Source organism: Anabrus simplex, chromosome 1, assembly GCF_040414725.1.
Source record: "Anabrus simplex isolate iqAnaSimp1 chromosome 1, ASM4041472v1, whole genome shotgun sequence".
In the NCBI taxonomy this organism is placed as follows: domain Eukaryota; kingdom Metazoa; phylum Arthropoda; class Insecta; order Orthoptera; family Tettigoniidae; genus Anabrus; species Anabrus simplex.
The window spans coordinates 856678853-856702917 of NC_090265.1; the positions used below are offsets into that span (position 1 = coordinate 856678853).

Genomic DNA, 24065 nt, shown 5'->3' on the forward strand with positions numbered 1-24065 from the left:
GCACTCCAGCTTAGAGGTAGTTAGAAAGTGGCCGGGAACAGGGCTGTGCATGGGGCGAACGGCACCCGGTCCGCAATGTGTTAAAGGCAATCAGCCCATTTTTCACCCCTCCTATTGGGATTTTCTGAAAACAAAAAAATATGTGTTTCCTTATTTTTAAAGAAGATTCTAAATACCAATTTTTACTTCTGTAAACTTTAAAAGTTTTGAGATATAGATACACTCATTTTAAAATTTCACCCCCCTTTTCACCCCCTTAGCGACGGAATATCCAAAAATCCTCTCTTAGCGAGCACCTACATCTTAATATGAATGTATCCCCAAAATTTAATTTCTTTATGTCCAGTAGTTTTGGCTCTGCGATGATGAATCAGTCAGTCAGTCAGTCAGTCAGTCAGTCAGTCAGTCAGTCAGTCAGTCCAAGTTATTTTATATACGTAGATTTTATGGCCTACATTGGACCATTCCAGTCACTAATATAAAGGATTTCTTGATTTACTATCAGCCCAATATTTTTTCATTCTGAGAGATGTTGCCTTCCTTTGTTCTTTTATTATTGGTCTTGGTGTGTAGCCTGGTGTGTGTGTTTTGAAGTATCTTAATATTTACTTTGTTTTTGAGATCGTCTATTGTTATTTGTAGTTCTTTAATATCCTCCTTAATTTCTGTGATCCATTTAATCTTAGTCTTGCTATTCCATAATTTTTCAATTATTCTTCTGCTAAATCTGGTGTCAAGTGTTCTGATAAGATGTCCAAAGAACAATACTGGTTCAATTTTCTTATAAACTGTTTTATTGGATGCTATTCTCCATTGTCCACTAACTTGATACTGTTTATTTATGCATGTTCTAATTATTATTCTTTCTGTCTTGAGCATTTTGACTGTTTCAGCTGAATTAGTAGTTTTAAAAATGGTTTCACAAGCATACGTTATTTCTGGCTGTGTGACTGTTTTATAACATCTTAATTTTGCTGCTGTCGATAAGCTTTTTTTTTTTTGTTTTTTTATTGTACGTAGTTTATTTTGTTTATTTATTCTGTTATGCCAAGCTGGTTTCTCATTAAGATTATAAGTCATGATTTCTCCCAAATACTTAAATTTTGTTTGGAGCTTCCAACTTTTATGTTTTTTGGGTTGACCTTGTACCATTCCCTTATTATAAATTCTAATGCACAATTAAATAATGATAAACAGTCTCCTTATCTTAACCCTGTTTTAATCAAAAATGGCTCAGAAACGTCTCCTCTAAACTTTACTTTTGACAGGGTATTAGTTAAAGTAAGTTCAATCAGTTTAATTAATTTAGGATGGAGTCCAAAATTCTGTAAGATTTTTAACATTGAACGTCTATGTATACAATCACATGCTTTATGTCCCACTAATGACTTTTATGGTTTTCAGAGACGCCGAGGTGCCGGAATTTAGTCCAGCAGAAGTTCTTTTACGTGCCAGTAAATCTAACACGAGGTTGAAGTATTTGAGCACCTTCAAATACCACTGGACTGAGCCAGGATCGAACCTGCCGAGTTGGGGACAGAAGGTCAGCGCCTCAACCATCTGAGCCACTCAGCCCCGCGAACTGGAATTGGAAAAGAACCGAGGAACTTGGCCATGGTGTTAGGGTCGCGCAGCTGTGTGCTTGCATTCAGTACATAGTGGGTTCGAATCCCACTGTCGACAGCCATGAAAATGGTTTTCCATGGTTTCCTATTTTCCCACCAGGCAAATGCTGGAACTGTACCTTAATTAAGGCCATGGCCGCTTCCTTGCCACTCCTAGCCCTTTCCTATCACATCAGTACCATAAGACCTATCTGTGTCAGTGCACGTAAAGCAAAATTGTAAAAGAAAAATAATAATAATTGGGAAAGATCAAACGGAAAGCAGCACGTTCATTCTGCGTGATTTCTGACAAAAAAAATGTAGTGATATGAAAATGTTGCAAACAATGAGCTGAGAAGACCTGGAAGGAGATGAGCTGCTCGATGAGCAGGATGTTCCAAGTTGGCAGAGGAGAATAAAATTAGCAGATTACTGTATTTGCTCGCATATAACTCGCCACCACGTATATCTCGCACCCCATTTTCAACATTTGAAATTGCAGGGGGGAAAAAATCACCACACATAACTCGTATTAATTTCTGACGTTAAAGTTTGGACATTCCATGGATGTGCCTACATTAAATATCGGGACTGTACCAATTGCTGTTATGGTACTTTGTACGTAACAGTACAAGAAGCTGTATTTCTTTCTACCTGCAGAACGGTTGAGGCTAGCTGTTGTAACAAAAATACCTAACTCCCAAACTCCTGGCCCAAGGCCGCATTCTTAGGTTAGTCAGTCACACTCAGCCCTCCTTCTCACTCTCCTGTCTTTGTCAATATGTGGGAGTTATACGGCTGGGTTTAAGTAACAGAGCTGCTGGTCGAGAATCAGTGTGACTGAGTTTAATGTTCGCTACTGGTGTAAACAGAAAGCTGTGCTAGAAACCACCAACCGAACATGTGAGCCATTCAGAGGGCCGAAAACTGGTAAGTTTCCTGCGCTGGAAGATAAGTTGCTTCATTACATTACATAGTTGTGAAATGATGGCTTCAGTATCTCGCACAAGATGCTACAGTTCAAAGCGTGCAAACCAGCGATTAAAAGGAGGAAGCAGCTGTTCGGATCTGAAAGTGAGCAGGGGTGGGGTCCGTAGATTCATGACATGAAAGGGATTGTGTCTGCGAAGGCAAACATCTCTCTATCAGAGAATGCCAAGCGATTTCAGTGACAAAATCATAGATTTTCATCACCATGGGATAGAAATGCGGAAGAAAAACAATTACCTCTCAACTCAGATTGGCAATGCAGAGCAAACCCCGATAACCTTCGACATGCCACGCAACACCACCATCAACAAGAAGGGAGAATCTAGTGAGCTTGTACGTACAACTGAGAGTGAAAAACAGCGCTGCACTGTCATGCTAGCAATATTACATGTAATAAATATCATTTTTGGTCCATATTGATGATATTTGATTGAAATAATAACATTAAGTTATTTATTAGGTGGTCTAATAAATAACTTAATATTACTATTTCAATGCTAGCAATAACCGCAGATGGAAGAAAATTGCCACCCAACGTTATTTTCAAAAGAAAAACAGTGCCTAAAGCAAAGTTTCCCAAAGGCATTCATGTATGGGTTCAAAAGAAAGGATGGATGGATACAGTTCTTGTCCAGGACTGGGTCAATACGGTGTGGGGAGCACGGCAAAGGGCACTGCTTCGACGCCCAGCAATGCTAGTGTGGGACAGTTTCTGCGGACACTTGGTGGAAGACACGAAGAAACGTCTTCAAGAAATGGAAACTGATCTCATAATTCCCTGGTGGACTCACACATTGTCTACAGCCCTTAGATGTTTCTGACAACAAGCCCTTCAAGGACAACATACATAAATTCGTAAATTGTATGCCGAATGGATAGCAGGAGGGGAGCATGAGCTGACGCCAACAGCCAAAATAAAGAGGCCGTCAGGTGAACTTGTGTTATTGGGTTATGGCATCGACAGATGTTATTGTGCAGGGCTGCTTGAAGACGGACATCGCAAATGCAATGGACGGAAGACAGGATGATGCAGTATGGGATGGTGACCAGATGCATGCGAGAATAAATCGGAGATTGAAGGCAGTTACAATGAATAAGGTAATTATGCCGGTAGTCTTGTTTCAATAGCTTAATGCAAATTTTACGTTTTTTCAGGAATATGATCTATCGCACACAAATATCTGCATATATCACGCACCAAAAATGTTCAAACTTATTTTTTGTCAAAAAAGTGCGAGTTATGTGCGAGCAAACACGATAATAAGCTTGACTGGAGCTAATAAAGGTAGGAAAGATAATAATATGAAGATAAAGTTTGTATTCAAGAGGATAAATTGGAGCAAATATTAGTTTATAGGGAGAGGAATTACAGACTGGAATAATTTCCAAAAGAAAAGGATAGGTAAACAATTCATAGAGAATCTGCTAACTGGACGACAGTCCTAAATGCAAATCGATGATGACTGACATGTATGGAAAAGAGAAAGATACTTACTGAAGCAGATGATGAAGGCTAAGACTAAAGGAAGGAGAACAAGAGATAGACTAAGGTGGTTGGATGAGAACAAGAAGGGACCTGAATTGGAACACAGCTGAGGATAGTGGCTGGGTAGACTAACATGGAAAGGTGCCATTAAAATCTTGATCTGGATGGAGGTGATGATGATGGTGATGATTATGACTAATTTTACGTACCAATGAAACAGTAGGTCAGTTTATTTCAATGGTCATTTGACTGACAAATTAATTTAAGTTAATTAGTAGCAAACAGATCACTGTATCTTGTATACAAATGTAGCAATTTGGTTGATGAAACAGACATCATCCTCAAAATTGTAAACGTATCTTTTGAAACTTTTCCACAACAATGGGAGGAATTGACCTCCATTCAAATCAATTCTAGTTCAATACTGACCGTTTGATTTTTCTTCCCTTTTACTTCATCTTAAACATCATACGTTAAGATGTGTTTGAACTACTCTGAAATCATAAAGGAATTATATTTATTCTGAAGATCTGACAATAAGAGACATTTTACCTGCTGGTCAACCTCCTGTTTAGCTTTCTCAAACTGTCTCTGTGGTGCTAACCATTGCTCTAGCTCTTGATTATAGGAAGTTTCATCTTTATCGATACATCCATGATGACGGTGCTGCAGACAAAAATGAAGCCGACAAAATGGGCATGCCATCTCTACTGGGCTTGCAGCTTGGCAGTCTGATTTTGAGCAATAGTAATGTTGAATGTCACAATTCCTCTGAGGTAGAGGATTGACAGGTATACACTCATGGTTGTCTGGACTGAAGTGCTGCTTGCAGAATATACGATGACAATGGTTACACTCAAATGGCAAAAAGTCTAGCTGTTGACAGTCTCCAAGTGCACACTGTTTGCCTAGCTGAGGAAGTTCCATCTGAAAAGAAAAAAAAAAAAAAAAAAAATAGACAAACTGAATGAATGCATATATTAATGGATGGATCAATCAATTCATCTTACAGAAACCACTTAGGGAAAGACATGTGGTACTCCACATTGGTATGGATATCATTCTTTGTACGGATAATAGTACCATAAATGTGACAACATTGCATGTTGAATGAAAGCCAGGTCTTCTGATAATCATTCAGTCTAGCTAGCGTGTCTGGACTGTTCACTGCATTTCATCAAGAATTTTTTAAAATGGTGTGATCTTTTAGGTACTGACAATAGCTCATCTCAGGCAAATAGCATTTTTGACGGACAACACAAAATTATATTATTTAATTCATGAAATATGTTCACAAGTATTAAAGGAAGGATGGTAATAACTATGCATCCCATTTCCTCCAATTATTTTGATGAATTACGAAAAGAAAATTTGCTCGTTCTGTACTGTACAGTGATGCATGTCCTTTATTTATTTATTTATTTATTTATTTATTTATTTATTTATTTATTTATTCACGAAGCACAAGATACAGCTACACTGAGCAAATTTCACTTGCACTGCCAACAGACTATTTAACAAACGTAAACTTTCATAATAAAATATAACAAACATAACAAAATATAACAAGATCAGGTACACATCCTGCTAATAACTGTCCAAATCGAAAACCACGAGAATGTCCATGTTCATAGCCAAGTCGTCGTGGGTCAAGATGGCGGTATAATCCCTTCACATCAACTTGTCATTAAAATACTATTTACACACCTCTCGAATACACTTTTATTTGATGCTATATCATGAGCATTCCATGCCTTTCTTATCATTCCTGTATGTTGACACTAGAGGGTGGATTGTTAGGAAGTAATATAATGTATATGGAAAAGTATGGCCTGTACATAGATGCCATTTTGTATTTTATGTATTTTTAAGCATTGCAGTGTATCCACAAATTAAAGTACAGTTACTATATTTCTCTGCTTATCTTTAACCTTGAGGAAAGCAATGGGAAACTACCTCACTCCTCATTTCCCTAACACGCCTCTTCAGTGATGCCTAGGCCATCTATGACAGCTGATGGCGGAGCTGTTGAGGATCCAACCAGCCTTAGGGCTGATGACTGAACATACACATCTTTAACCTTCAGTAGCCTGGAGGATGTATCACAAATACTGGAAGAAAACCAACACCAGGCATCAGGGACATATACAATGAATCCCCCTCCCCCTCAGATATGACTATATATTCCGATGAAGATTCTGCAGAGGAGGACAAAGGCAATCTTCCCAGAAGACAGTTCCACACACTCGACGAAGTAGTTCACAATCAGGAATGTGATATTTGCGTTCTTCAGTGTGATTCCTTGGTCACGGATGCACATCAAAGTAAGAGTCTTCAGAAAATGTGTCGAGTTACTTCAACATAGTTCTACAAAGACATTCTGACCAAATCCTTACCGTTTCTGGAAGCAGACTACTGTCTACTTTGTGACAAGTCTGCCAATGAGATATGGTTTGTACTGCCATGCACCAGGACTGATTCCTGCAAATTAAGATAAGTATTTACTTTGCCGATAACAATATAAACATAATAAGTGCAGAAATTTGTCAAGCTGAAAAGAAGGGAGTGTCAGCTGGTTGTCAAAATTTATTTGGAAAGTACAATTGGTATATAGGAAGGACAGACCATATGGATCAGAATGTTGCCGTTTAGAGACACATCATACCTCATCCAGTACATGAAGCCACGCCGAACAGGACACTTCTTCATGAGGTGGTATCAGGTGCGTAAATATTCTCTATGCAACTTCATTTCTTAAAAGGATGTCTGATGGCATAAGATTGAAGAGGTTTCATCACTCGATTGCTCCCATAATCCAGTGTCGACAATTTACTGCCGAAAATTGCGAGTCATGAGTTAGAATACTGTAAAATTCCTCACCAAACCGTAAGTCAGTTGTCGAAGCAAGACTTCACAGAACAGATATAAATTACCGTATTTACTCGCATATTATACCCCATTTTTTTTCCACTTTTACAGCCCAAAAAGGAAGGCCCCCCCTATATGCGTTAACCTCAAATTTTGTGCAGTGAACACATGGTTTCTAGGCTATCAAGAGCTATAAATATGTAAACATTCTACACTATTCTTTAACAAACTTGTGAATGTATTTGAGTTATACTTGCTATTTTCGTTGGAAAGCAGTATTTCTAAATGTAAAAAACAATAGATGGTGAACATGACTTTTAGACCTACATATAGCCGGGCTGAGTGGCTCAGACGGTTAAGGCGCTGGCCTTCTAACCCCAACTTGGCAGGTTCGATTCTGGCTCAGTCCGGTGGTATTTGAAGGTGTTCAAATACGACAGCCTCGTGTCGGTAGATTTACTGGCACGTAAAAGAACTCCTGCGGGACTAAATTCCGGCACCTCGGCGTCTCCGAAGACCGTAAAAGTAGTTAGTGGGATGTAAAACAAATAACATTATTATTATTATTAGACCTACATATAAAGTAAATACAGTCGATTTTAGTTACTCATATCACGTCATATCATTTCATCTCATTAATTCCTTTGATTAGGTTAATGTCAGGAAGGGCAAACGGTCATAAAAACTCGCTACGCAGATTAGCCTCAATTCATACTTGACCCCGTAGAGAAAAGGGTAAGGGTATCATATTTACATATTATGCAATATTGATACAAAAGAACTTAATGGCCAGTCATTTGTCTGTCAGTTGAGCAGTAGGCCTACCACACAGTCAACTTCAGTATACCTAATCATTGCTTTCATTTGAATTATCGTCTTGCGCCGCCAATTTCCCTCCTACAGACATGTCGCCATTCCAAATGACGTCATCTTCACTGCCATCTCGTCAGCCATGACATGGATCGAGAGCATTCGAGCTCCCGTCTTTTTTGAAACGTTTAAAAATAGTTTCGTTCCCGACTATAGCGTCCAAACAGTGAGAATCTATTCTGAAATAGTTTCTGGAGATGGTCTCTGATATTCCCAGTTCGTGTGTGTGTTTGTAGCAGAAGCCACTCCTTCCGAATAAAGCCATGCTTTGGTAGAAATTGTGCCAAACAACCAGCTGATAATTAGTGTATGTTACGAGTTGTTCTTCCGAGTGTTATATGTAGTGGCTGGAAGCGTTCTTTGGATAACTGCTGCTATTGAAAGCCAAACCCTTATTTTTAAGTATATTTCATGCTTGTTCTCCACATTTATCACATCAAGATTCACCGAAACACCTGTAAATGAGATAAGAGAGACCGCACTGTTTAGGTTAGGTATGCTTTCAAGTGCCCGCATAGTGCCAGAAGTTCAACAACAAGATTAAAAATCAATAACAGGAAGGTTTGCCGCATTTATGGATATCTACAGGTGTGGCAGTAATGCGTTTTATTATCATAATATTTAATTTTGTACGATTGCTGTCTCCATTTTTTTATTATTGCATAGTATGTTTTGTTTGGCGTCTCCGAAAATTGTTAAGTGGGGATGTAAAATTATTAATATTATTATTATTATTCGTGAGGTACATTGGCGAGTAAAACAATCGTTATGACTGGATTGTTTTTATCACGTTTTAAACCTACTTCTCTCCAAAAAGAACCTAATTTGGCCTGAGGTAGGAGATATTCAGCGATCACTTTGTTAATGATCTCGCCTGCTAAATTAATAGCAACAACAGTGAATATTTTGTAACTAAAGTAAACTCGTTTCCTTATCCCGAGGAGGTGCAGCTCTTTTTAGACAGGCCTCCAATGGAAGGGAGTTGCATGTACCATTTTTACCGCATATCAATCTTCCTGCCATTCGTAAATCTCTGGCAATACGGTACCCGGAACCAAACTGATTGCCGAGAACAGCACCTAATTATGCTAACCGACATTCTTAACTACAAAACAGACATACATACAGTACGTACACGATTGATGCGTGCTTGCAATGCACGGGTCGGACACGAAACTATTCACCTATTTCGGCAACGTCATCAGAGTTGCAGTAAGCCTACGCTACAGATGCGAATATTTCTTAACTACAAAACACAGATGTACTGCACAACTTTGACGTGTGTTTTCATTGTGTGGGTGGTACGGACGAAACTATTCACAAAATTGTGTGATGTCGTCAGAGCTGCAGTAAGGCTTGTACCCGTTTTGAAACGGGATCGTTGTTCTTCTCTGACGAATTACGTTAAGGGGTCTTGTATGCGAGATTTATTTTTTCATTTTCTTAGTTTTGAAAAGCTAAGGAGGGTCTAATATGCGAGGGGGTCTAATACATGAGTAAATACGGTATGTTCTGAACAAATTATCCCTGAGAATTTATGATCTCATGTCAAAACATATTATACAGAATCGTTAAGAGTAGAAGAATTGGAACTGAATATATCCAGTCTGTAGAACTTCCTAATGGTGAGGTGACTAGGGATAAGAACAAAATATTACAGGAATTCAAAAGGCACTTTGAAACTTTACTGAACTGTGATGAAAATTTCACTCCCTCAGATGATGAACCTTGATTTTGGCAGCATAAATACCAATAGTCTGACATGGTTGGAAGTGAAGACAGCAGTATCTCAACTGAAAAACAACAAGTCAGCTGGATCAGATGGATGCAGTGCTGACATGATCAAAGCACTCGGAGAGGTTGGACAACAGTGGATGTATAGAGTACTGAACAAAATTTGGAAAGAGAATGTACAGTACAACCCCAATTTTACGTGACCTCGATTTAACGTAAACCTGCATTTAATGGAAGCACTTTCCAAGTCCCAAAAATTATGCCATAAGAACAATGCAATTTTATATTCGATTTAACGTAATTAACATTATGGCAAAACCCTCATTTAGCGTTAGGAAATTTTAAAATTTGCAATTATTTATTTCTATTTGTTATGATTATGGGACATTAAGAACGTATGAAAAAGACGGCATAAACTTGCTAAGGGTGATTCAAGGCATAAGAGAAATTTAAAGCGCAGATGCGTAGCGCTAAAGTGGAATGTCAGACTCTGATACACATCCGACCGCGGCCGCTGTAGAACAGTAGAAGTAATAATATATTATGCCCTTCGAAAATTCCTATATTAATGTGTGCAATATCCTTCGGTTACAATAAGAACCCTTTCACTGATTCATCCGTTGTTACGGGCAAATTTGGGCCGTATTAGTTTCTCTGTTATCAATACTGATACCCACGACTCTAGTGTTTATATAACGTGATCGTCTCGATCATCTTCCGTATCGATTCCTCGCTACACGCACAAGCGAGCTCAATCTTAGCCGACTGAGGCCGAAGACCAACGATGACACAATGTTCAAACACTCACGATGCTTTGCTTGCAAGCACGCAGTACGCGGCTGAGCCCTGTTCGATTGTGTACATCTGTCGCAGCATTAGAGTATAGCGTCAGTTTGTGTGTTGCGGAATATCCAGCTCTATGTCAGTTTGCTCTAGTTCATTGTTTTAGTGAAGTTGACTATGGCAGCGAAAAGAAAAACTCTATATGTTGCAGATGGAGTGGACTTGATTCGGGAAGTGGAGAGAAACGCAAATGTGCCCGTTAGTTGACAGTTCTGTCATAGACGGACTAAACCAATTGGAAATGGGCATTTTGAACACAAAATCCAATAGTGCTAAAAAGCAGACTACCATCTTTGAATATTTAAAAAAATGAGATACTGACAGTTGTGTAAATATGTACTGTATACAGGCAAAGTAGCTCAATATATTGTTGTCATTGGGTAAATATGGTGTGGGTGTTATAATATTGTAGTGTGCAGGGAATCTACAATCTTTGACTACTGTATTAGTTTAAATTGAAATAATAAATAAAGAGGTTCAACCTATAATTTTAACTGTGATACTTTTCAATACGGAACAATGAAATTTTTATCTTTAAATACTGTATTAGTGCTACAGAATTAGTTGTAATTACAGTATAGTGTGTAGGGTAGGTATGTCCTTGTTTTATTGTTGTCATTGTGTAAATAATGTGTGTTGATGCAATTTGTCAATACAGGCAAAGATTTCTGGAAAAGGTTTGCTTTCTACTGAAACTTTGATTTAAGATTAACCCCCATTTAAGGTTAAAAAATTCTGGTCTCTAGAAAAATGCTAAATAGGGGTTCTACTGTAATACTCAATGACTGGAAGCAAGGAGTCATCATACCATTGCTGAAAAAGGTGATAGGAAGAAATGTACCATCTAAAGAGGTGACCATGTACCACGCAGACATATATGGGAAATGTTTGAGACATAAAAAAGTGCCCAATGACATCAAATCACGAGTACAACGATTATATGATGAAACCAAGAGTTGTGCCCAGGTTCAGGATGGAAGGTCAGGTTGGTTCGAAATGAAGAGTGGAGTCCAGCAAGGAAGTTGTCTTTCACCACTCTTCATAATTATAATGAATGAAGTTTTAAAAGCAGTTAAAAGATAGGATCCAGCAACAAAGCCCTGGATTTTGCTGATGATGTAATGGTATGGGGTGAGACGGAAGCAGAAGTACAAGCTAGACTAGATCTTTGACATGAAGCTTTTACAACCTTAGGTCTTAAATCAGCAAAATCAAGACAGTTGGCTTGGTGATGAGTAGAAACTCTCCAACTATTCATATAAGAATTGGAGATGAGGAGATGGAAATTGTAGACAACTTCCAGTACTTAGGCATTCCTGCCAACTTTATAAAACCAAAAATCAGGAAATTTAGATATGAAAATCAGGAAAATTGAGAGGAATCAGGAAATACAATTGGTCAAAACTGCTTATTCTACACGTCCTGCGCAACACAGGAGTGCTATTGTATATTATAACACTTACTGTCTCAAAACACGACTATTGCTATACGAGGCTACAAGGTTAAAAATTACACAGCACTATTCCCTCACAAGAAGAATGTGAGCGAGATGATCGGTCTCTGATAAGTCTTCCGAAAATCGTATGAACTCATGCTCCACACATGTGAATCAGTCATGCACTTAGATGCCATTACTTAGCAAATGCATAGAATATATTGCATCACGTGCCTGCGCGATTATGCGAAGCGCAACGTTATTTTTATCAAGTAATAAATTAAAATTCGCCAGACTTGTCTCCGAATGGCTCCTAAAATCTCTAAAAAAGTCATTAGTTGCTTTGAAATTCTGTCACTAAATTATTAAAAAAGACTCCAAACCTAGCAACTAGTCCCTAGAATCGACTAGACTGATGTGAACAAACACGAACATAACACACGAGAATGAGAGATTGACAATCGATATACGCGTCGCAATATACAGGTTTCAATAAACATTGCACATTCAAGCGCATTTCTCGTATTATTAAATGTTGATATTTCATTTGAAAGCTGCCATGAGTGAAGGACTTCCGGCCACTTGTGTACAAAGCTGAAATGGCGGGTTTGAAAACAAATGTTTAAAGTTCACCAAATAATAAGCTAAAATCAGAAGAAAAAATAGAATAATCAGGAGGCGGAAAAAACTGTCAAAAATCAGGAGTCTCCCGCCTAAATCAGGAAAGTTAGCTGGTATGACTTAGGTAGTGTTCTGTCCAGACAATACCATGTATCAGGAGATTAGCAACAGAACACAGAAAGCTTCCACATTCTATCACACTGTACATCAAATACACTGACTGACAGAGCAAATGCAACACCAAGAAGGAGTGGTCAGAACTTTATGCCAATTGCAGGGTAGACTGACGTCACTGAGGTATGCTCATGATGTGAAATGCGCCGCTGTGCTGCGCACGTAGCGAACGATAAATGGGACACGGCGTTGGCGAATGGCCCACTTCGTACCGTGATTTCTCAGCCGACAGTCATTGTAGAACGTGTTGTCGTGTGCCACAGGACACGTGTATAGCTAAGAATGCCAGGCCGCCGTCAACGGAGGCATTTCCAGCAGACAGACGACTTTACGAGGGGTATGGTGATCGGGCTGAGAAGGGCAGGTTGGTCGCTTCGTCAAATCGCAGCCGATACCCACAGGGATGTGTCCACGGTGCAGCGCCTGTGGCGAAGATGGTTGGCGCAGGGACATGTGGCACGTGCGAGGGGTCCAGGCGCAGCCCGAGTGACGTCAGCACGCGAGGATCGGCGCATCCGCCGCCAAGCAGTGGCAGCCCCGCACGCAACGTCAACCGCCATTCTTCAGCATGTGCTGTTCCAATATCGACCAGAACAATTTCCCGTCGATTGGTTGAAGGAGGCCTGCACTCCCGGCGTCCGCTCAGAAGACTACCATTGACTCCACAGCATAGACGTGCACGCCTGGCATGGTGCCGGGCTAGAACGACTTGGATGAGGGAATGGCGGAACGTCGTGTTCTCCGATGAGTCACGCTTCTGTTCTGTCAGTGATAGTCACCACAGACGAGTGTGGCGTCGGCGTGGAGAAAGGTCGAATCCGGCAGTAACTGTGGAGCGCCCTACCGCTAGACAACGCGGCATCATGGTTTGGGGCGCTATTGCGTATGATTCCACGTCACCTCTAGTGCGTATTCAAGGCACGTTAAATGCCCACCGCTACGTGTAGCATGTGCTGCGGCCGGTGGCACTCCCGTACCTTCAGGGGCTGCCCAATGCTCTGTTTCAGCAGGATAATGCCCGCCCACACACTGCTCGCATCTCCCAACAGGCTCTACGAGGTGTACAGATGCTTCCGTGGCCAGCGTACTCTCCGGATCTCTCACCAATCGAACACGTGTGGGATCTCATTGGACGCCATTTGCAAACTCTGCCCCAGCCTCGTACGGACGACCAACTGTGGCAAATGGTTGACAGATAATGGAGAACCATCCCTCAGGACACTATCCGCACTCTTATTGACTCTGTACCTCGACGTGTTTCTGCGTGCATCGCCGCTCGTGGTGGTCCTACATCCTACTGAGTCGATGCCGTGCGCATTGTGTAACATGCATATCGGTTTGAAATAAACATCAAGTATTCGTCCGTGCCGTCTCTGTTTTTTCCCCAACTTTCATCCCTTTCGAACCACTCCTTCTTGGTGTTGCATTTGCTCTGTCAGTCAGTGTACTTTGGGATGAAACATTTCCATTAATTTCCAAGATCAGCTTGTACAGAATATATATATGGTACCTGTATTGATATATGGTCTGGAAGTAGTAACACTTACTGGATCAACAAAGAGTTGTCTTCAGGCAACAGAAATGAAGTCCCACTGTTCTTGTCTACAAAAATGGATTTAAAAAAAGGAAGGTGGATATCCAACAGCTTGGATTGGAAAGAAGCTGGAGAGCCTTGAAGTGAAGAGACTGCAATGGTATGGCCACTTGAAAAGAATGGATCCCCATAGGACTCCTTGAGCATACTTTTACTGCAGAGTTCCTGAAAACAGACCACAAGGAAGACCTTGTGATGTCTGGGAGAAGCAGATTTTCAAGGACCTTGAAATCAGAGATGTAAACTGGCATTACAAATATGAACACCATCTGTTGATGGAAAAGACAAACTGGAGGAGGCTCTTACACAACTGTACCCAGCTTGCAGGAGCGAAGAAATGATGATGTTAAAACGCTGTAAATGATAGCCAAAAAATATTTTTTCTTACAATTACATTTTTTTGTTATTATTCACACATAGCACACCGAAAAGGAGTAAAATGTGGTAACAACACAATTTTCTTGTATTCCCATGTATTAAAAATTTGCTCTCACATGAGACTGTTGTACCGTATGGTTCCTGCCTGTTCTAGGTAACCTATTCAACTGATTTTCAGAAAAATTACTTTACTTGGATTTCCATCCAATTATGACTTTGCATTTCAATAATATTTGAAATGTAAGAAAAATAAAGAAATCTGTCCTTGCTGGGTGAGAGAAGATTCATAAAAACTGTCAATGCCAACAGTCATCTAGAAACACAAATGTGAAATACTACCCACTCACTCAAAACGATATTTCAGGAACCACTATACTGGTGGAAGGGAAATTTGACATTACGCAATTAGTAACAGCTAAGAAACCTTCTTTAAAAATTTAACCCCTCCATGGAAACTGAATAATAATAATAATAATAATAATAATAATAATAATAATAATAATAATAATAATAATAATAATAATAATAATAATGGTGCAGATTTTTCTACTCAACACATCTAATGTTAACTCTTTCCGGTCTAACTGCGAGCATAGCTTGCAGCAGCCGAAATTACGCTCAGGCCGCGCTGCGGGCATAGCCCGTAGTAAGGTTTGACAATTCACTAATAATCGAGAACGAGCTATGCACACATTCTGGTGGTTACATCATGTTTCTTTATGTATTAGTTATGAGAGTATTTAAGCAGATGGCAGTATTATATGTCTAAGTCAGAGAATTTACAATATTTTCGATCAAAATGCATCAGTAGATGTTGTCACTCAGTACACTCTAAGACATGGCTTCTTGCGGCAAACATGTGCTTGACGAAAGTGATATTTTCGATATTTTACGATATAAGTTTATGGGCAAATGAACATATTATTGACACATGAATTTGAAACAACTTCTTACATTTCATTAAGGGGTTCGTTTCACGGCCTAGCGCATGTTCCCGCGTATTTCAAATTTGCGTGAATATGCAAGATTGTCTACATATTAGAAAAGTTGTCTGTTTAGAAGCCTGTATTTTCTCCTTCTCAGAAGTCTTTTGTGGTAAGTGGAACAATATTTTTACATTTGAGTAACTTTTGGTGGAATTTATCAATCAAAATAAAATTTCATAAGAGCGCCCATTTTCATTTTTTTTTTTTTTTTTTGCTAGGGGCTTTACGTCGCGCCGACACAGATAGGTCTTATGGCGACGATGGGATAGGAAAGGCCTAGGAGTTGGAAGGAAGCGGCCGTGGCCTTAATTAAGGTACAGCCCCAGCATTTGCCTGGTGTGAAAATGGGAAACCACGGAAAACCATTTTCAGGGCTGCCGATAGTGGGATTCGAATCTGCTATCTCCCGGATGCAAGCTCACAGCCGCGCGCCTCTACGCGCACGGCCAACTCGCCCGGTATTTTCATTATTGTAATTGTTACTATTATTATTGAAAAATTATTATTCTTACATCGTACTCATTATTGTTGTTGTTGTTGTTTTTTTAAAAAATTGCAATGCACATTTTATATTAGCAAAATAGGGTAAATAGAACAGTATTTCAGAAAACTGTACTTGCTTAGTTATCTGTCAGACCTTTATTCCATTCTCAAAACATGGTATAATATATAAACAATTTTAAAATCTCAAGTGATAGATGACATAATACAAACACCGTTTTTCCAGACTATATGCTCAAACAAGCACAAAGAAAAAAGAATCGTGCAAGTATCTCCTACAGATGCAGAGATATAATGTTAAAAATGCCCAGTTTGTTAGGGATATTAAGGCCCAGACTGGAATGGGTTAAAGACAACACACAAACACCCAATTCTCAAGCAAGAGCAAAACCAATAGCTGGAAACTGAACCTGTGAGAATGCTAACCAGTTATCCAATAGAGCTGGAAAGAAATTGGGTAATGTTGTGGAACAATAGATCATGGGCTGCTATGATATTTAATATTTATCCCATTTGGTATCACCGATTGGTCATGAACTCTTGTAACAGCTCATGCTGTTTGATAGCATTCATAACTCTGTGTCTTTCTCCAAGGTTTGGCAGGAAGACCATATTGTAATGAATAAAGTACTCACCATTTTATTGAACTAATTTAATCTAGGATGACCCAATCAGTACACATACACACAAAACAACACCTGAACTACTGACTATGTACAAAAGTCTGTCCTCACAGCGGCTCTTTGGCTAGCAGTCTTTACCCAGAACGGTCAATCCTCCGTAATCTTCACTTTGCTGCACACACAGCAATTCCATGTAGTCAGGTTCAAATCATGTCCACTGGCCATCACACAACTGTTGTACACTTAGCTAGACTTCAGACAACTCACATGACCATTCTACTTACTGAACTCTCAGCTCACAACTCATAACTGACTACTCAACACAACACCCTCTTTGAGGCAAGCATGCTTTTATACATCTGGTGACGAAGTTCTAATATTTCCTGGGTACGGCTAGAATACGAGTGTTCTAGTTTGGCCTTCCAGAAAATTTACAGAAACACCAGATGAAAGCGACAACAGAAGCAGAGGTTGTCTCGTGCCAGCAGGCCGGCCAGTAACTCCCCAGTCTGACTCATTCCAGCCTTTCCAGGAACTACTGAAGAGGGCTTCAAGACAGCTGACAGTCTCATCACAGAATGTTTTTGGATCGAGCAGTAGGCAACTCTGCTTCTTGCTTTGTTCTGTTATTTGAAATGAAGGATTCTAAATGTATAATAGTGCAAAAAGTGATAATCCATTATTTAAATATATCCGTGGAATGTGTATTGACTGGCCAGGTAACAGTTTCTAATTATGTGGTAGATATCAGGAGAGATGGTAGTTGTCTTTTCTCCCCAATTTCTTATTTAATATAGGGCAAAGACAAATGTACCCAAGAGGTTAAAATGAGTGCAGTAAACCACGGATGGCTCTTCCAGTTGAGGTAGATTCAAGCCATATTCTAAAACAAAGACTGACGATTCATAGATGAATTGGGTCAAGTACATTTGATCCTACCTGTGAACTGATGGCAGACAGATTTGCCTTTCCCCCTCTCGACATCACCATAGCCTTACTTTTCTCTGTACTGATTTTCATGACACACTTCTCAATTTTTTTATTCAGTTCATCTAGTTGTTGTTGCACTTCTTTGCTGTTCTTTCCCCAGATGACATCATCTGCAAATAGCAGGATCTTCATCTCTTTATCTCCATAGGCTTCCTTTGTTTCCTTTACAATTTCGTCCATGACCGTAACAAACAAAAGAGGTGACCAGCACACTCCCCTGTCTTAGTCCAGTCTTATTCCTAAACCATTCTGTCTTTCCAACTGGGGTCAGCACCCTGCTAACACAGTTGTACATTAGCTTACACCATTTCTAACATTTCTCTTCCGAGTCTCTTTTTAACCATGGTTTCCCAAACCTTCTCTCTGGGGACACTATGATATGCCTTTTCTATATCTATGAAAAGTCATGACCAGATCCTTTCCATATTCCCACTTCTTTTCCATCAGCTGTCTCATGCTAAAGATTGAGTCCACTTTAGATCTTCCACTCCTGAAGCCATATTGTTCCTCTTGTAACTCTTCTTCAATCTTTCTTCTCATTCTAATACCCTTTCCAGTATTTTAACTACCTGCGATATAAGTGTGATTCCTCTATAGTTACCACAAACTTTCTTGTCCCTGTTCTTAAACACTGGTATTATTATCCCTTTTTTCCAGTTTTCTGGTACCCATTTGTGTTTCCACATACACTTTAGTAGTTGGTACAACCATTGCACACCAACAGGTCCAGCAGCCTTTATCATTTCCACACCGATTTCATTCATCCCTGTTGCTTTTCCCATTTTATTCTTTTGTATTGCTAACTCCACCTACAGTACTGTTATATCATCCTCTGTTGTTGAGTCCTCACACTGTACTGCTTCTATCTCCCCGGTACAGTTGTTCACATTCAATAGCTTATCAAAATACTCCTTCCATCTTCCCTTTATCTCTTCTGGGTATGTTAACAATTCCCCATATTCCTCTTTCACTAGTTTTGTGATAACTCTTTCTGTCCTCTTACTCCTTATAAGTCCATACAGCATCCTTTTACTGCCACTTATATCCACTTCTATTTTTTGTGTAAATTCTTCCCTACTTTTCTTCCCCTACCACCTTCTTACATCTCCGTTTGCTGTTGAGATACTTCCTTTTGCTTTCTTCTATTTGATCTCTGTTCCATTCTTGCCAGGCTGTCTTCTTTCCTTTCACCACTTTCCTCAATTTCTCATTCCACCACAATGTCTCCTTTTCTTTCACTCTTGTAGATTTCCTGCCACAAGCACTCTCTGCTGCACTAACAAATGCCTTTTTAAAATTGGCCCACTCCTCTTCTACATTTTCCACTTCATTAACTGGGATTTGTTGCTTCAATCTCTCCTGAAATTCTTCCTGTACATTTCTGTCTTTCAATTTCCATACTTTTATTTTGCTTTCTCCAAACTCTTTTAGTTTTTCCATTTTTCCCAACCGTAATTTTGCCACCACAACTCTATGGTCCCATCAAATGCTTCTCCTGGTAAAGCTGTCACATCCATTAACTTCCTGCGATTTGTCCTTTGTTCTTCTGTCACCCCACCCATATTTCATAATTTTCCTGCTATTTTTCTTTTGAAACCATGTATTCCCCACTATCAGTCCATTCCTTTCACAGAAGTCAACTATTTCCTCTCCTTCGCGAATTTTTTCCCCATATCCATATGGTCCAATGACTTCCTCCTTTCCTTGTCTCTAGTTTCCGACCTGTGCATTCAGATCTCCCATAATAACCACTTCCACACCTGAAATTTCTCTTTCTACTTTCTCCAAGAATCCTTATGATCCGTGTTTCCCGTCTGTGGTGCATACATTTGTATGAAGTCCATCACTTCATTCTTCATCTTTAGTCTAATCTTCATTATTCTGTCACTAACACATTCTACCACTTCAACATACTCCTCCAATTGCTTTGAAATGATTAGTCCCACTCCGTTTATTGCCTCTTGGCCACCACTCCAGTATAATGTGTATCCTTTCCTCAATTTCTTCCTTCCTTTACCTTTGCATTTCACTTCACTAAACCCCATCATTTCCACCTTCTCCTTCTCCATGAAATCTACTACTTCCTCTGCCTTTCCTGTCAGGGTCATAAGATTTATTATTCCTATCTTAATGTTGGTTACTGGTTCCCCAATTCTCAGTTTCCCCAGTACTCGGAGAACTGCACGTAGCTTTAAGTAGGGGACGCCCTAACCTTTTGAGGTTGATTCACTAGAACCATATCATACAAAGGCTATTATTACGATGGGGTCACCACTCCAAAAGGCATTTTATACCTACTGCCAGGTGCTATTCTACGCTGCTCTACTGGCGTACAGACATCTCCTGTAGCCACTCCTCTGGAGAACAGACGCTACAAGTTTCCCTCTTCTGCCACAAATGCCGTAGTGAAGTCCACCTTCTCCGCCACTGATGCTGTTGGGGTCTTCACCCATACCCTGGGCTTGGGCCCTCCATATCTGTGACCCCTAGAGAGGGGTGTCCATTTTAAAGCCCCCAGGAACTGGGCTGCCTGTTGGTCCGCAGGTTGTATTGGGTATTTCAACCAGCCCTACTGAATTGTAGGGTCCTCCTGTCCACCACCGGGGGATGTGCCCTCTAGAGGTTAACAGGCTCCCCTTAAAAACTAAATACTTCAATTTTTAAAAAAGCACTTGCCTCTCATCAGAGAATAAACTTTGGTAATTGCCATTAATGTTTCGTTTCAAGGAATTTAGTCTATGACTGAATACATCACACAAACACACACAGGATGCATAAATAGTACAAAGTTACTTCTTCTTTAGCGATATTCATGTATACTACATACTAATTTGAACTATCCAGATATTATTCAGACACTGATTAAGAGACCATATGTATATTAAACCTACGGTTGCAGATATTGACAGGTACAAGAAACTTTGCTGGGTTTGAAATGCTCCTGATTTTAACGAATGGGGCCACAATGGAACAGTGGTCTAGCCACAAGACTCTCTACTTGAATGTCCCAGGTTCAAATCTCACTAACTTCTAGAAAGACCAGCAAATGGGGACACGATGGACATCTCGTCTTACACCTGCACCTGCAGTACACAAGAACCCCGTTTATCCGAATTAAGTGGGACCGGAACTGATCCGAATTATCGAAAATCCGGATGATCCAGAAAACTAAAAAACAAATACAGTACATGTTATATAACATATTAACATAAGTTGTACAGCAATACCTTTTTCAATTGTACAAAAGAATATAAGAACACTTTTCTTACAATAACAACAACAACAACAACAACAATAATAATAATAATAATAATAATAATAATAATAATAATAATAATAATAAGTTATTTGTTTTACGTCCCACTAAATACTTTTTATGGTCTTCGAAGACGCCAACTTTTCTTACATTTACGACTCTATTTTATGCACTAAAATAATGTGCGAGCCTTTTCTGTTGTACATTTGTACATTGAAGACATTTTATTAACATCTAATCTAATCAGTACCCGTCTGAATGTGCAATGCAAAAACTTCATTATTTCATGGCTCAAGCCTATTATCACTAACAGCTATCCTACTACTGTTTCACGGCTTGATTTCTCAGTACTAAAACTACTATGTCAGACGTCAGCTAAATGAGTGGAAAAAGAAAACAAGAGAGTTCGTATTAACCTGATTTGTCCATTCTATTTAGTCCAATGAGTAAAGAGTTAGTCTAATATGTAATCAAAACACAGTTATTCTGAAACCATCCGTTATATCCACGTTTTGGGTTATTCAAGGTAGTCTTGGTCCACATTAACTCGGATAATTGAGACTCTACCGTTCTCGTATTTAACATTAATATATATTTCCCCCATAACACTCTCTCTCACAACAGTACAGGTAATATTAGTGAGTACACAAATACGACTTTACAACGTGCATACTGATTTCTGTCATAGAGAATCTAATCCATTCCCTCTATGTAATATTCTTAGGTAATATAAAATCCACTTTATTTCATTATGATTGAGCAATCTGCCCTCAATAAACCTCCATGGGATTGCAGAGGTTTCATAGCAGATGAGAACAATATATCCTGTGCTAAACTAATTGTTATTTGAACCATTAGACATGGTTCACTTGATTTTCTCACCAAATAAAAACACTAGTAATCTTTTTTTGCTTTTTACACAAAAACCACCAAAAATATTCTACTTAAGATTTCATAAGTTTACAATAATCTTTACCTTGGAAAAATACAAAAGTTCGTAAGTTTTTGTCCAGTTCAACTGGAGAAACTTTGGTGTTGTTCACTCTGAATCCCAAGAGCAAGATCTCCCCACTTCTGTTCCTGTTCTCTCAGTGTCATATGTGAATCACCATTATCTGCCTCAGGGTCAGGGAGTTCAGAAGGAGGAACACAGATATCCTCACTTGGCAATCTATCCTCACGCCAAGCAGAATCAACGATGTCCAGAAGGCGACCCTCGACTGCTACCTGACTGTCCATTCCTGTACATCAATTTCATGTTTTGTTAAGATGACATTCAGATAGCCAACACAACTATATAACTACACTAGAAAGATATTACTATAACAGTGAAATATACACTTGGGAAGATCTATACCAATTTTTAAAATCTGGAAGTCCTAACACTTTATTGCAATACTCTGTGGATATAAATTTAAAATAATCTACTGAACATCAACATGTGATAATACAGTTTGCAGGCCTGTAAATTAAGATTAATAATCTTCTGTGATGTGTAATCAAGTTTCATAACCTATAGGTTGTAAGCCTGGAACTGGATCACAGGAACTCAGAAATGTACCTTATTTAACCCTCCAAGTGGCAAACGCCTGATATCAGGCGTTTTATGCGTTTGCCCAGTGGCAACGCCTGATATCAGGCATTTTGACATGCTCTTTATTTTATTTCGATAACCGAATTATTATTTATTGTAATGTGCTAATTACAAATCAATCGAAGGAGAAATGTTCGGTCATAATCATGAAATAGTTTGTATAATAGCATGTTGCACTAATCTAGTGTAAATCGTTGCCAAAGTAGCATCATAATCCCGCTGTCTTGTGCTAGCTGCTACATACTCAGCAATCGGCCACACGTACGTCTCAGCTGAGCCAGCTACATTTAGTCGCCAGTTTTCCTTCTGACATCAATCTGAAGTGTTAATTTTTTTATTTTTTTTTTTTGCTAGGGGCTTTACGTCGCACCGACACAGATAGGTCTTATGGCGACGATGGGATAGGAAAGGCCTAGGAATTGGAAGGAAGCGGCCGTGGCCTTAATTAAGATACAGCCGCAGCATTTGCCTGGTGTGAAAATGGGAAAACCACGGAAAACCATCTTCAGGGCTGCCGATAGTGGGATTCGAACCTACTATCTCCCGGATGCAAGCTCACAGCCGCACGCCTCTACGCGCACGGCCAACTCGCCCGGTACTGAAGTGTTTATATGCACTCATGTCAGCAATACTGAATCATTTTCTCGTTCTTCTGGTGAAATGAATTGCTGGCTAGCGAGATAAATTTCGTGTTAGTCGTTAGATATCTTGTTGACGTTGTCAAGAGTAATGTTCCGTGTTGTTTCTGCCTCTAAATATTGTCGTAATTGATCTATGTAGAGTTTCCGGTTCATGAATGTGTAAATACCCTTATTATGGCAGATAATTTTCTGGATCGTTCCAGTGATATTCGAGAAATTCTCAAGGCTGATTTCAGTGATGGTGAGGGATCAGATTTTGAAATTGACGAGGACAGTGAAGTGCAGTTAGAAGATTTTTCATCAGGAAGTGGTGAAGAATATGTGCCATCAAACTGTAACACATCTGATAGTGAAGATGAAGAAAATGTGGAAGATGTTCCAACAGTAGGCCTAGGTCATATAAGTTCAGCAAGTGCAAACAGAAGTTCTTCTCTTGCTCCTTCTAATGTGTCTCCAGTTTGGGTCATAGTTTATCCCCCTGAACCTCCAAAGAACCCTGAATTCAAGGTGAGAGAAGCAAGTGCAGGTATAAAGAACTGATCACAAAGAAATTCACACCCTATAGATTACTTTTATTTGCTTTTTAATCTAGCTGTGTGGAACTCGATTGTAAGACAGACATATATTTATGCTAGTGAAAAAACTTTGCTCTGGTGAAGTACCAAGGCACAGCAGAATACGCGGGTAGGTAGATGTCACTATAGCTGAAATAAAGAAATTTATAGCAATAATTATCAATATGGGCTTGATGTTTTGCAACAATATTACAAGCGAGCTCGATAGCTTCAGTCGCTTAAGTGCGGCCCGTATCCAGTATTCGGGAGATAGTAGGTTTGAACCCCACTGTCGGCAGCCCTGAAAATGGTTTTCCTTGGTT

The 24065-nt window shown here is 39.5% G+C and overlaps 1 protein-coding gene across 3 annotated transcripts in view; it reads right to left on the reverse strand.

Annotated features, from left to right (window-relative positions):
* Nucleotides 1–22068, reverse strand: part of LOC136857633 (AN1-type zinc finger protein 1) — a 59364-nt gene extending 37296 nt beyond the window's left edge. Inside the window, exons 1-2 of one of the 3 annotated variants that reach the window (XM_067136431.2) lie at nt 21930–22068; nt 4633–5007 (exon numbers count right to left, since the gene is read on the reverse strand). In XM_067136431.2, the coding sequence (XP_066992532.1) occupies nt 4633–5007 (375 nt within the window). In that variant the 5' untranslated portion in view covers nt 21930–22068. Of the gene's footprint in view, nt 1–4632; nt 5008–6745; nt 6904–14172; nt 14346–21929 lie in introns of those variants that run through there. The other 2 variants (XM_067136435.2, XM_067136436.2) reach the window with 2 other exon arrangements.
* Nucleotides 22069–24065: the final 1997 nt, after the last annotated feature.